This window comes from Chinchilla lanigera, unplaced genomic scaffold, assembly GCF_000276665.1.
Source record: "Chinchilla lanigera isolate Chin_1 unplaced genomic scaffold, ChiLan1.0 scaffold00026, whole genome shotgun sequence".
NCBI lineage: Eukaryota > Metazoa > Chordata > Mammalia > Rodentia > Chinchillidae > Chinchilla > Chinchilla lanigera.
In genome coordinates this window covers 23,057,628-23,070,826 of record NW_004955427.1, presented here as the reverse complement: position 1 = coordinate 23,070,826, position 13,199 = coordinate 23,057,628, and the positions used below count along the sequence as shown (strand labels likewise).

The following is a 13,199-nucleotide window of genomic DNA, read 5'->3' as shown; positions in this document are numbered from 1 at the left end:
ACACACACACACACACATATAGATAGATAGATAGATGATTACTCTCTCTTGCTCTGAGCACACACACATACACACAAATGATAGAGTTGATGGCTTTAAATTCTAATGATGCTGCCTTTAGTCCTAACCTAGGAAATCCCAATAACTATTAATTTTTCAAAACCAAGAATAAATATAATGGTAATAACAACAGTGACTACTAACTTTTATTGAACACTTGTTATATGCCAGGCTTTTGTCCTTCATATGTACCATCCCTTGAAATCCTCACAATAGCTCTATGAAGTAGGTATTATGTTATTCTCATTTATAGATGATGAAACCAAGACAGAGAGAGGTTATGTAATTTGCTGACAGCCACACATCTAAGAGGTGGCAGAGTCAACACTGAAACCCAAGGCAATTTGATTTTAGATGGCAAGAATCCTAATTTATAGTCATCTACACTGTCAAATAAGAAGTAGAAACTAACATTTTTATACGTCAATATTTAGGTGTATTTTGTGGAATAAATGAATATATAAGCCAATCAAATATATAATTATTTAAAGGCATGATAATCAAATAATTGGTTTCTTAAGCACACTTTAATCTCAAAATATTATCTGATTTAACATTGTGACCATGGAAATACCAATGGTGATTTAGTAACATTCCTTAGAACGTTTTAGAATTGCCTTAGGAGCTAATTTATAGCCACTCAAGAAAATGAGACTCAGGACTGGGGATATAGCTTAGAGGCATAAGCACCTGCCTGGCAAGCTCAAGAAAATGAGACCTAGTAGTTTTTGCTCACCAATTATGTTTAATTTTTTTAAGGATATTAACCTAGTTGATGTCTTAGTTTTTTAGACTTGGCATTAGAGGTTTCTGGCACCCCTTATGGGACAAAGCCTATACTGGATAGCAAGCTCTTGTCATAGTTGTTTACTTGACCATTTGAAAGGTGAAATTACTGAAAAATGAAGAATTTATAAAATACACTATGTTCAGCAGAATGAAGTTTCCAGCAATAGGGTAGAATTTTTGTGCCATTTTATAATCTTTATTTGAAAAGAATCACTCATAATCATTACAAGTAAAAACTGAAATGCATAGGCTCACTCAGAATTGGTTTTCATCATTTTCAATCGAAATAAATGTGTTTTTTTCTGTTTATACATTTAGAAACTACATGTTTCCTTTCAGCTAGAGAAGTGATTTTTTTTCAGGATGTTTTTGAAGTTTATTGCCATCTTGTGGCTTAGAAAGAGACATTGTTTCTACGGCATGTTGGCAGTTTTGACATTTTGAATTGAACAGTTTTTATGAGATTTGTAACACAGTTGTCCAGTGTTTTACCATCCTGGTGCCCACCCACAAAGTGTTCTCTGCTTATTTTGACCTCCAAAACCCCTGGCACATCTCCATATTTCTTGGATGGGTTTGGGACGTGTGGTGTGCTACTTCTTATTAAGAACCATTGAGCTAGAAAGTGCTGTAACTCATAACCACTTTCTGGTTGTAGACTCATAAATATGAGACCAGGAGGCACCTTCGCAGAACAAAAACAATTGAAATGGGAATAAGTGGGAGGAGTTAAGGATGGTATTAAGTTTTTTGTTTCCTCAACTTGACAGATGATAACAGTTCTTCCAGATGGGAACTACTGAGGAAGAAAAGAGATGTTTGATTTGTTTTTTAGTAATTTCATTTTATTTTTTAGCTAGGAGAGGTAATGGGAAAGCTAGTGAGTTAAGATTTAGACATACTAAATGTGTCATTTAGACCATCTGGAAATACACACACACACACATCTGTAGCACAGGAACAAGATCAACGACTATAGAAATGTAGACCTGAGCACTTTTTGAGCTTTTATAATAAATGTAGCACCATTATAGGCACTAGTGATTAAAAGAAAGTAATTAGTTATGAACATGTAATTGGTAAGTTCACCACGAAGGTATAGAACATGAATTTCTGGAGAATAATGGCTTTATAATGAAAGAACAGAGGAAAAGGAGTCTCTGGAATAAAGCTATAAAAGAACAAGGGAAGTAGTAAAAAACCTAAGAGACTGACAACAAAAAAACAAAAGAAGAAACAGTTTTAGGAGAGATCTGTACATAGCATTGAAAATAAATAGACTGACAATAAAGACCAAGGTAGGTCAAGAGTAAATATCAGAAGACCAATCATCCAAGAAAATCCAGGAAGGGGCTGGGGATTTAGCTCAGCGGCAAAGCGCCTGCCTGGCAAGCGCAAGGTCGTGAGTTCGGTTCCTGGTACCGGAGGAAAAAAAAAAAAAAGAAAATCCAGGAAAACTTGAAATAGTGTTTCATGGTCTCAAGGAAGCTAAAGATAATAGGGTCTCTCTTTAGAGGGAGAAAGATTCAGATAGTGAAGGCACTTAAAAAGGAAACAATAGGAGAGGAAAAAATTTAGATGAGCTTAGAAAAATAAAAAATTATAAAAATGGAAGCCCCATTAGACACACTAAAAATAATAAACAAACATGAACTAGAACTCAAGCAACATGATGCTTTTTTTCTCCCAAGTCTTCATGTTTTAATTGTTATATCTTCTACCAACCTTAGAATCTTTCTCTTCCCAAATACTTTTTAAGGAATGTATTTTTACTGTGGCAAAATATATATGTTATATGTCTTCTTATTTCAATTTTTTTTTTTTTTTTTTTTTGAGACAATATCTTGCTGTGCAGTTCAGGCTGTCTGTGAACTTACTATGTAGCCCAGGCTTGCCTCGAACTCATGGCAGTTCTCCTGCGGCTGCCTCCCAAGTTCCGGGATTACAGAAGTGCACCACCAAACCCAGCCTAATTTTATTTTTATTGGTACACGTTTGTAATGCATGATGATTATATTCCTCATGTGGAGTTGGTACATGTATACAACACATCTTCATTCCCTTTTCCTCCCCCATTTCCTTCATCTCTTGGTCCCCTTCCCTTTTGCAAATGATCTATGTCCTTTTTTTTTTTATTACCTTTTATTTTGCTCTTTTATTTATATCTTGGGTTTCTCATATAAGACAAACCATACAGTATTTACATTTGTCTGATTTATTTCAGTAAGCAATATGGTGTCTAGGTGCATCCCTTTTTCTATAAGTGACTCAAGTTTATCTCTTTATGGCAAAGTAAAACTCCATTCTGTATAAATACCACATTTTCTTTATCCATTCATTTGTTGATGGACATGTGCACCACTTCCAAGATTTAGCTGATACGCATTGTGCTGCTATAAACATGGGTATGCATGTGTCACTGTAATATGATGTCTTTAACTTTCTGGAAGACATCTATAACGGGGAATAGCTGAGTCAAAGGGAATTTCTAATTTTAACTTTTTGAGGAATTTCCAAACTGATTTCCATAGTGGTTGTACTAGTTCACATTCCCACCAACAGTACCAAAGGTTCTTTTCTCCCCTACCACCTCACTAGCCTTTGTTACTTGATTTCTTGTTCACAGCCATTGTTTCAGGAGAAAGGTAAAGTCTCAGTGCATTTCTGTAATGGCCAGAGATGTTGAGTATTTTTTAATGTATTTATTGGTAATTTTTACTTCTTCTGAGATGTGTCTATCTCAGTAGCCCAATTTTTGACTAGGTCTTTTATTTTGAGGGGTCTAATTTTGTTGGCTTCTTTATGTATTCTAAATATTAGTCCTGTTTCCAAGGAATAGCTAGCAAATACTTTTCCCATTCTGTAGGTTGTTTCTTTGCTTTGTTAATTGTTCTTTTGGCTGTGCAGAACCTTTTTAACTTCATGTGATCCCATTTGTTGATTCTTTTTTTTTTAAATTTTATTTTAAATAGTAAAAACCCCCAAATTTCAAAACAAGGTAATAGGAGAGTAACAGTGGTTAATATATTGCATATTGTTATCTTTAAATTAGTTACTCAGAGTACAAGATATAGGAATTTAATTGTCCAAACAATATTAGCACAAACCTTTCTTTTCAATAAACTAAGAGAAATTAGTAATATAACTATCTTAACTATCTTGTATGTATATATATAGCTATATAGATATATTTTGCTTTTCACTTCCTTCTTTTCTCCTTTCCCCCATCCCAGTTTCTCTTTCTTTTTGAACACTTTCTTTTCATTTCACAATAGCTATTTCACATTTTGAATTGCATTTATTCTTTCAACTTCTCACACTAGGGAGAGATATACTGTTTACACATGTAAGTCTGATTTATTTCACTTATGAGTAGGGTCTCTAGTTGCATTCTTTTATCTATGAAAACCTCCAGTTTATTCTCCTTTATGGCTGAGTAGTACTGCGTTGTATAAAACAACCACATCTTGTTTATCCATTCCTCACTTAATGGGCATTTGGATTTCTTCCAAGAGCTAGTCATTACAAATTGTGGTGCTATAAACATGAGTGCATATATATCACTGTGGTACGATGTTTTTAATTCTTCTGGGAAGATACCCAGAAGGAGAACAGCTGGGTCAAATAGGACCTCTAATCCTAGGTTTCTGAGGAATCTCCACACTGATTTCCTCAGTGGTTGCACCAGTCTACACTCCCACCCACGGTTTAAAAGGGTTCCTTTTTCCCCACAGCCCTCTAGCGTTTGTTGTTGGTTGATTTCTTGATAATAGCCATTCTTTCTGGGGTGAGATGGAATGTCAGTGTTGTTTCAGTTAGCATCTCTCAAATAACCAGTAATGTTGAACATTTTTTTATGTATTTGCTGTTTGTGTTCTGTCATCTGAGAAGTGTGTATTCATCTCAGAGGCCTATTTTTGTATTGGGTCTTTAAAATCAGGAGGTCTGATTTTTTGGGGTTCTTTATATATTCTCGATAGTAATCCTTAGTCTGAGAAACAGCCAACAAACATTTTTTCCCACATTGTGAGTTTCTTCACTCTTCACTCTGTTGGTGGTTTCTCTTGCTGTGCAAAAGCTTTTTAATAAGATAAGATGGCAGTTGTTGATTCTTTGTGATAGCCCCTGTGCAATCAAGGTTTTATTCATAAAACCTTTGCCTACACCAGTGTCTTCAAGAGTTTTACGTATTCTATCTTCCAACAGATTTAATGTTTCTGTTTTAAAATTTAGATCTTTGATCCATTTCAAATTTAGGTTAGTGCATGGTGAAAGACATGGGTCCAATTTTAATCTTTGGAATGTGCACAGCCAGTTTTTCCAGCACCATTTGTTAAAGAGGCTATCTTTCTTCCAGTGAGTGTGTTCTCAAAAATAAGGTGGCTGAGTATGTCTGGAGTAGTTTCTGCATCTTCTAATCTGTTCCATTGATCCTTGGGTCTGTTTTTGCCAGTACCTATTTTTTTTGTTTTGTTTTGTTTTGTTTTGTTTTTTAGTCACAGTAACTTTATAATATAATTTCAAGTCAAGGATTGTGATGCACCCTACTTTGCTGCTGTTGCCCAGAACTGCTTTTGCTATTCTAGGTCTCTTCTGGTTTCACATGTTTTTCTCTGATTCTGTGAGATATTCTGTTAGGATTTTGATCAGAGTTGCATTAAATTTGTTATAACAGTTTTAGAAGTTGTCTTGGTTACTTTTCTCTTGTTGCTGAGGCAAAATACCTGATGCCCAAAACTGAGGAAGGAAAGGTTTATTTAGCTCACAGTTTGTGGAGATTTCAGTCCATACTGAGCTGGCTCCAAGGCAGAGTAGCAAACGGCAGAGGGCAACAGTTTATGGCAGCAGAAGACAGCAAAAAGAACAAGAGCAAAAAAGGAGGAACAGCAGAAAGCGAGCCTCTTTCCCTCGCTTATATTATATGCAAGCTACCCACCCCAGGGTGAATGTAGCACTCACACCCATAATCCCAGCATTGGACCATGAATCGATCATAAACTGTAGAAACCTGCCCCATGACTGTGTGAGGCTTTGGAGGGATCTACACACAAACTGTAACTAAGTATGGACATTTTCAATATATTGGTTCTTCCTGCCCAAGAGGAAGGGATATCTTTCCATTTTCTTTTTGTTTGTTTGTTTGGGTTTGTTGTTGTTGTTGTTTTTGGAACTGGGAGTCGAACTCAGGACCTTGCACTTGCCAGGTAGGCACTTATGCCACTGAGCTATATTCCTGGTCCTATCTTTCCATTTTTTGATAGCCTCTTCAGTCTTCTTTTTCAGAGTATTGTAGTTTTCAATGTAGAGGTCTTTTATATCCTTTGTTAGACTGACTCCTAGGTATTTAATTTTTTTAAGGTGCTATTGTGAAAGGTGTTGTTTCCCTTATTTCTCTGTCAGTGAATTTTTTATTTATGTATAAGAAGGCTGTTGATTTTTGAGTGTTGACTTTGTGTCTGGCTATGCTACTGAATTTGCTTATTAAATCTAGCAGTCTTATAGTGGAGTCTTTGGGGTCTTCTATGTAGAGTATCTTGTCATCTGCAAATAATGATAATTTAACTTCTTCCTTTCCTATAATAAGTCCTTTCATTTCTTTCTCTTGTCTAATTGTTCTGGCTAAAGTTTCTAGGACTATGTTGAATAAAAGTGAAGACAGTGGACATCCCTGTCTTGTTCCTGATTTTAGAGTGAAAGCGTTCATCTTTTCTCCATTTAGTATGATGTTGGCTATTTGTCTCTCATAGATGGCTTTTATCAGATTGAGATAAAGACCATGTGTTCCAATTTTCTGTGGCATTTTTATCATGAATGGGTGCTGGACTTTGTCAAAAACTTCTTCTGTGTCTATTGAGGTGATCGTATGTTTTTTGTCCTGGGCTCTGTTAATATGGTATATTACATTTATTGATTTGCATATGTTGAACAATCCTGCACCACTTGGGTGAATCCAACTTGGTCATAGCGTATAATCTTCTTGGTGATTTGCTGCATTCTATTTACCAGTATCTTATCGATGATTTTTGCATCTATGTTCATTAGGGAGATTGGCCTGTAGTTATCTTTCTTAGTTGGGTCCTTCTCCAATTTTGGTATCAAAGTAATGCTTGCTTCCAGGAATGAATTTGGGAATATTGCTTCCCTTTCAATTTCATTAAAGAGTTTGAGAAGTATTGGTGTTAAATCTTCTCTCAATTTCTTGTAGAAGTCAGCAGTGAATCTGTCAGGGTCTGGGCTTTTCTTTGTTCATAGTTTTTTAATTACACCTTCAGTTTTGTTGATTGATATTTATTTAGGATTTTTATATCTTCTTGATTCAGCTTTGGTAATTCATATGTATCTAGGAATCTGTCCATTTCTTCTGCATTTTCCGTCTTATTAGAATACAAATTTTCAAAGTAGGTATAGATGATCTTCGGGATTTCTGCAGGGTTTGTTGTGACTTTACCCTTTTTGTTCCTAATTGCATGGATTTGAATCTTTCCTTTTTTGATAAGATTGCCTAAGCATTTCTTGATTTTATTTAATCTTTCAAAGAGCCAACTCTCTGATTCATTGATTCTTTGCATTGTTTTTTTAGTCTCCAATGTATTAATTTCTGCTGTAATCTTTATAATTTCTTCTCTTGTGTGAGCTTTTGGCTTAGTCTGCTCTTTTTCTAGAAGTTTGAGGTTCAACATTAAGTTGTTTATTTGTACTTGCTTTATTTTCCTGATATGGGTATTCACTGCTATAAATTTCCCTCTTGAGGACTGCTTTCATTTTGTCTCATAAGTTCCAGTATGTTATATTGTTGTTATCATTTAATTGTTGAAACTGTCTAATTTCTTCTTTAATTTCATCTGTGATCCATTGGTTGTTCAGGAGGGCATTACTTAATTTCCATGTGTTTATGAAGTTCTCGTGGTTTCTTGTGCCATTGATTCCCAATTTCATTGCACTATGGTCTGATAATATTCATGGAATAATTTCAATTCATTTGCATTTACTTAAGCATGTTCTATGGGTTAGTATGTGGTCTATTTTGGAGAATGTCCCATGTGCAGCTGAGAATATGTATTCAGATACTGTGGGTGGAACATTCTGGAGACATCTACTAAGTCCATTTGTTCAAAAGTTTGGTTCAGTTATATTATTTCATGGCTGATTTTTTGCCTAGTTGATCTGTCTTTTTGTGATAGTAGGGTATTGAAACCTCCTAATACAGTTGTATTAGTGCTAATTTGATTTTTCATGCCCATCAATATTTGTTTCATATAGTTTCACTGGTATTTGTTGCAGATATATTTATGATTGTTATCTCTTCCTCTTGGATTGTTCCCTTTACAAGCATGTAGTGACCTTCTTTATCTCTCTTAATCCGTCTTGGCTTGAAACTCACATTGTCTGCAAATAGAATAGCTACCTCTGCTTTTTTTGAGTTCCTGTCAGAAATCAGCTGTGATTCTTTTTTTTTTTTTTTGGTTTTTCTCCGGTACCGGGAACCGAACTCACGACCTTGCGCATGCCAGGCAGGCGCTTTTTGCCGCTGAGCTAAATCCCCAGCCCCCAATCAGCTGTGATTCTGATGGACTTTCCTTTATATGTGATTTGTCTCTTTTCCTTAATAGACTTTAGTACTCTATTTTTGTGTTGAATTTCTGGAATTTTGACTATGATATGCCTGGCTGTAGATTTTTTTGATCATGGCTAATTCCAGTCATGTATGCCTCACTTAGCTATATGTCAAATTCCTTTTCTCTACCAGAGAAGTTTTCTGTTATGACATCTGTGAATAGTTTTTTTATATCATTTGTACTATCCCCTGCTTTTTCATTGACTCCAATTAATCTTGTTATTCTTTGCATCATCTAGCAGCTGCTGTATTGATTTCTCATGGTCTCTTGCTATTTTTAAAAAATCTTTTCATGATTGCTAGCTGCAAACCTGTCTTCTATATCTGAGATTATGTCCTCACATTGGCTAATTCTGCTGTAGACACTTTCAGTGGAATTTTTATTCTCTTGGATATCTACTGGAATCTGCCTTATGGATTCCATTTCTTTCCTATACTGAGCATTCATTGCTTCCATAATTTTCTTAAGCTCCTCTATTTTCTTGTCTGTATCTGCTCTAGAATCACTAAGCATGGTTTTCATTGTAGACACTATATCAGCAGTTATCTGAGAAATTATTTCTGCTTTGATATTTTTCTAGAGCTTCATTTAATTGCTTTGTTGTTATCACTTCAGAGGGGCCAGGTGGGTGGTTTTCAAATTGTCCCACATCATTACCCCCTGGGTTTGCCTTTGGTGAACTGGATGCCTGGGGTTGCATCTTGTTTAAATGTCTTCTCATTTTTCTCTTCCTTCCTTCTTTTGTTTCCTTTCTTTCCTTCTTTTTAGTTTAATTCCTGGGCTGATGCTTGTAAATTGTGTATGATGAGTTGCTTTATTGCTAGTATTTATAACCCTTAGGAAATGACTACTTTTCCAAGGTGTCTTCCAGGTGTAGCTGATTTTTGGGTTTTGAGTCTGCTGCAAGATCCTACCTGTTCAGTTTGTTGGGGATGAGAAGTTGCTGCTTCCTTGGCCCAGCCCCTGGTTCTTTGGCACTAAGCCACAGTATTTTCTGGAATCTTGACTACAATATGCCTGGCCATAGATTTTTTTTTGATCATGGCTAATTGGAGTCATATATGCCTTAGACAATCTCAATCTTGAAATACCAGGAAGAACAGCTAGCTAGAACAACTATGTCACTTTTGGCTAAAGTGGTACCATCTGCAATAACAGTAGCGTCAAACACAGCCTAGAAAATTACAAGCTAAGGTAACCATTAATTTGTCACCTTTAACTGTGTGAACTAAATTTGTGGTTATATAACAAAATGTAAGACCGGAAAATTGTATGCAGTATATGTAAATGTAAAACCGGAAAATTGTATGCAGTATATAAGTCCTTTACCCTCAGGGGTTAAAATTGAAAAGGGGTTAGAGAGAAAGTAGAGAAGTAGAAAAAGAGGAACAGATTAGAAGTAAGGCTGGAGGACAAAGGGGGATCATGCTAACTTTGGGAAACTGATACAGAAGACTGAATGGAAAGAGAGAAGGAGGAGATAGAAGGAAGAAAAGAACCAAACAATAACCATAAAGAGGCAAGTAACCACATTCCCATTCATATAAAAACAAGCTGAAACAATGAAGGAGAAAAAAACCCCAAAAAATAAAAAACAGAAACAAAACAAAACAACAACAAAAAGCCAAAAACAAACAAACAGAAGAAAAAAAAAGTCCACTTAATGGTTTGTCTCTGCTGCCACTGGTAGACAACATGTGGTGAAAGAGTCCAGTTGTGTATTGATTTGTATCAGCAAGCCAGCAGTAGATTTATGGCGGGGTAGTGGATAATCTCAGCAAGCCTGCACCTTTATTTTCTCTGAAGTTCTGTTTGTATTTTCTCTGTGGGGGCTGAGACCAGACCCATTCAGCCTGCAGCAGTCAGCCCAACTTCCTTAGCAAGCCTGAACCCCGCTTGGAGCCACTAGATGGAGCCAGCAGCCACTCTGAGTTCTGAGCTCAGCCAACCCCTCTCCAAGATGGCTCCCAGCCAATTGCTCTCTCCCATGGGACAAAGAGCCCTTACCCCTCACCCCCAGCTAGTTCAGTCCTTCATGTCCACTGCTCCCTTCCACTGGTATATCTCACCATGGAGGCCTCTGGGGTCTCCAACAATCACTGCATGTCTGCAGTTTTGAATCACACCTCTTGTGCAGGGAGTCCCAACTCAGGGAGAAGGCTCTGCTGGCTTCCCCCTCCTTCATTGAAGTTTCTCTCTTCCCTCTCTGTATGGGCTTCAATTCTCGCTGCAGATCCTTCCTGGGTAGCCAGGGGACTCACTTCCCTTCTTCTTGTCTTCCTCACATTGCTATATTCCAGTGTCTGGATAGCAACTCTCAGAGAGGCTCTTTCTCTGCTGCTTACCACTCTGCCATTTGGTGCTCCTCTCCATTTGTTGATTGTTGGTGCTATTTCTTGTGCAACTGGGGTTGGGTTGAGAAAGTCCTTGCCTATGCCCATATCTTCAAAAGTTTTACCTATTTTATCTTCCAAGAGATTTTTTCTGTTTTAATATTTAGATCTTTAATCCATTATCGCTTTAGTTTAATACATGGTGAGAGACATGGGTCTAGATTCAATCTTCTGACTGTGTATGGCTAGTTTTCCTAGTACCATTTGTTAAATGAGCTATCTTTCTTCCAGTATATGGTTTTAGTGCCTTCAGCAAAGATCAGGCAGCTGTGCGTGCTTGTAGGGGCATGTGTGTGTGTGTGTGTGTGTGCGCGCGCGCGCGCACATGCGCACACACACACTCATGCACATGTGTGCACATGTGTGTGTGTTGCTGGAGATTGAACCCAAAGCCTTGTACATGTTAGGCAAGTACTCTACTAGTGAGCTCCACCTCTAGCCCAAGAATAGTAACAAATTGTGCTGAAAACATTGGAGATTCATATTGGCTTGGGAATGCCTTTCTCACTTAAAGATTATTTGGATTTTCTCTTAAAACTTGTATAGCAGTTTTGCTTTATTTTTGGTATATTTTATGTTTAACTCTTTAATCCACCCAGAATTAATTCACGTATACATGTGAATGATGAAACATCCTGTCATTTTAGTATTTAGTAACAAAATAAATAATTTAATGTAGAATATTTTAAGGTAAGTAATAAAGTAAAGAGATACCTTTTTTTTGGTACCAGAACTCAAACTCAGGACCTTGCACTTGCCAGGCCTGTGCTGTGCCACCCTGAGCTATGTCCCCAGCCTTAGATACCTTTTTTTAAAAAATAGGTAATACCTTCATAGAAGTTAAGAAAACTTTTTTTATGTTTCTGTTTGTGAAGCAGCTGCATATTATGAAGTTCATTTTAGAGCAGAGTTGTTACTTACATACATTCTCATTAAATAGCCATTAAATTTTCTGTCTAATAAGGATATTCTTAGAGGCATAGATTTGTATTTCCTAGTTTTGTCAATGTGTGACAAATATCAAGCAGAAAGATGTCTGATAGCAATTAGTGCCTGTAGGTATCCTAGTTCTTATGTAATGACAGCTCTTTTAAAAAGTAGATGATTACATAAATAAGATACAGAGAAGGAAGGAAAACAGAAGAAGGAAATAGCAAAAGGGAATAAAAAGGAAAAGAAACAGAAAAGTCACTGAAAAGAAAAAAAAGAAAAGAGAAAAGTTAACCTTTTTTCTAGTGAGGGTAGGTTTTATGCTATCCAAACCAGTCTTTAAAAAATTATCTCAGGCCCCTATCCCTAGTGTGGTTTTGCGTTGTTCTGTTCATTTAGTGTTTTTTTTTTAATGTTTTATGTATTTATGTTGCACTGTTGTATTTTTTTCTTTTTTGATACGTTGTCAAATGTACACTGTTAAATGGACTTCATTCTAATGTTCATCGTTCTTTGTTACTTCCTTTAGGCAATTGAGAATTTTGAACCAGAAACTCAGAGAACAAGAAAAAACTCCAGAGGCATATGGTAATATGGAATGCAACCCTGAATGTAGGTAAAAGAACTTAAAGGATAGATATCAAAGTCCTGTGGCTCTGGAGGTGCTGGAAAAGAATTGAATTTCCTTAATTATTTTGTCAGTAGATTTTTCTTTCTGTCTTCACTTTTTTTGACTGTTCTATGTTTTGAACCCAGAGACTTGGCAAATGCTAAGCAAGCACTCTATCACTGAGCTATATAGTACTAACTCAGTTTTCTTTATTTCTTAAATCAACTTTTTAAAAAAGATAGGAATAATACTCCTTATTAAAATTTAAAATAATATAGAAAAATAAAAGATCAGTGATATAACTTCCCAATAATGTACCTTTATTAAAGATTTATATTGTGCCAGGCACAATAGAACTATATATGTACTTTTTCTTTTTTAAGAGTGTGATTATGCTGTGTATACTCTTCCAAAGTTCTTATTTAAAGTATAGTGGCAGGGTGTGGTGGTGCATGCCTATAATCCCAGCACTCGGGAGGCTGAGGCAGGACAATCCTTGTGAGTTAACCAGCGTGGGATACAAAGTGAGTTCAAGGCCAGCCTGAACTGCACAACGAAACCCTGTCTCAAAAAAAAGACAATAAATAAATAAGTAAATAAAGTATAGTGGGTATTTTTCTCTATCAAAATACATAAATATATATTTTTTTCTCTTTAGTAACTACTTGAGTATTCTGCTTATGTGGCTGTATTATAAAATATTTAAGATATCTGAGTTTTCCCCCAGTGCAAACAGTGACACAGTGAAAATCCTTGAGTAAATGTCTTTGCACATGTTTGTGAGCACTTTTGCAGAATAGA

General features: G+C 36.1%; 1 protein-coding gene across 2 annotated transcripts in view; it reads left to right on the top strand.

Moving 5' to 3' along the window:
* Window positions 1-13,199, top strand: part of Ccdc14 (coiled-coil domain containing 14) — a 52,201-nt gene that overhangs the window by 24,375 nt on the left and 14,627 nt on the right. For both annotated transcript variants that reach the window (XM_005386532.2, XM_013515232.1), the window contains exon 10: window positions 12,318-12,400. In XM_005386532.2, the coding sequence (XP_005386589.2) occupies window positions 12,318-12,400 (83 nt within the window). The remainder of the gene's footprint in view (window positions 1-12,317; window positions 12,401-13,199) is intronic.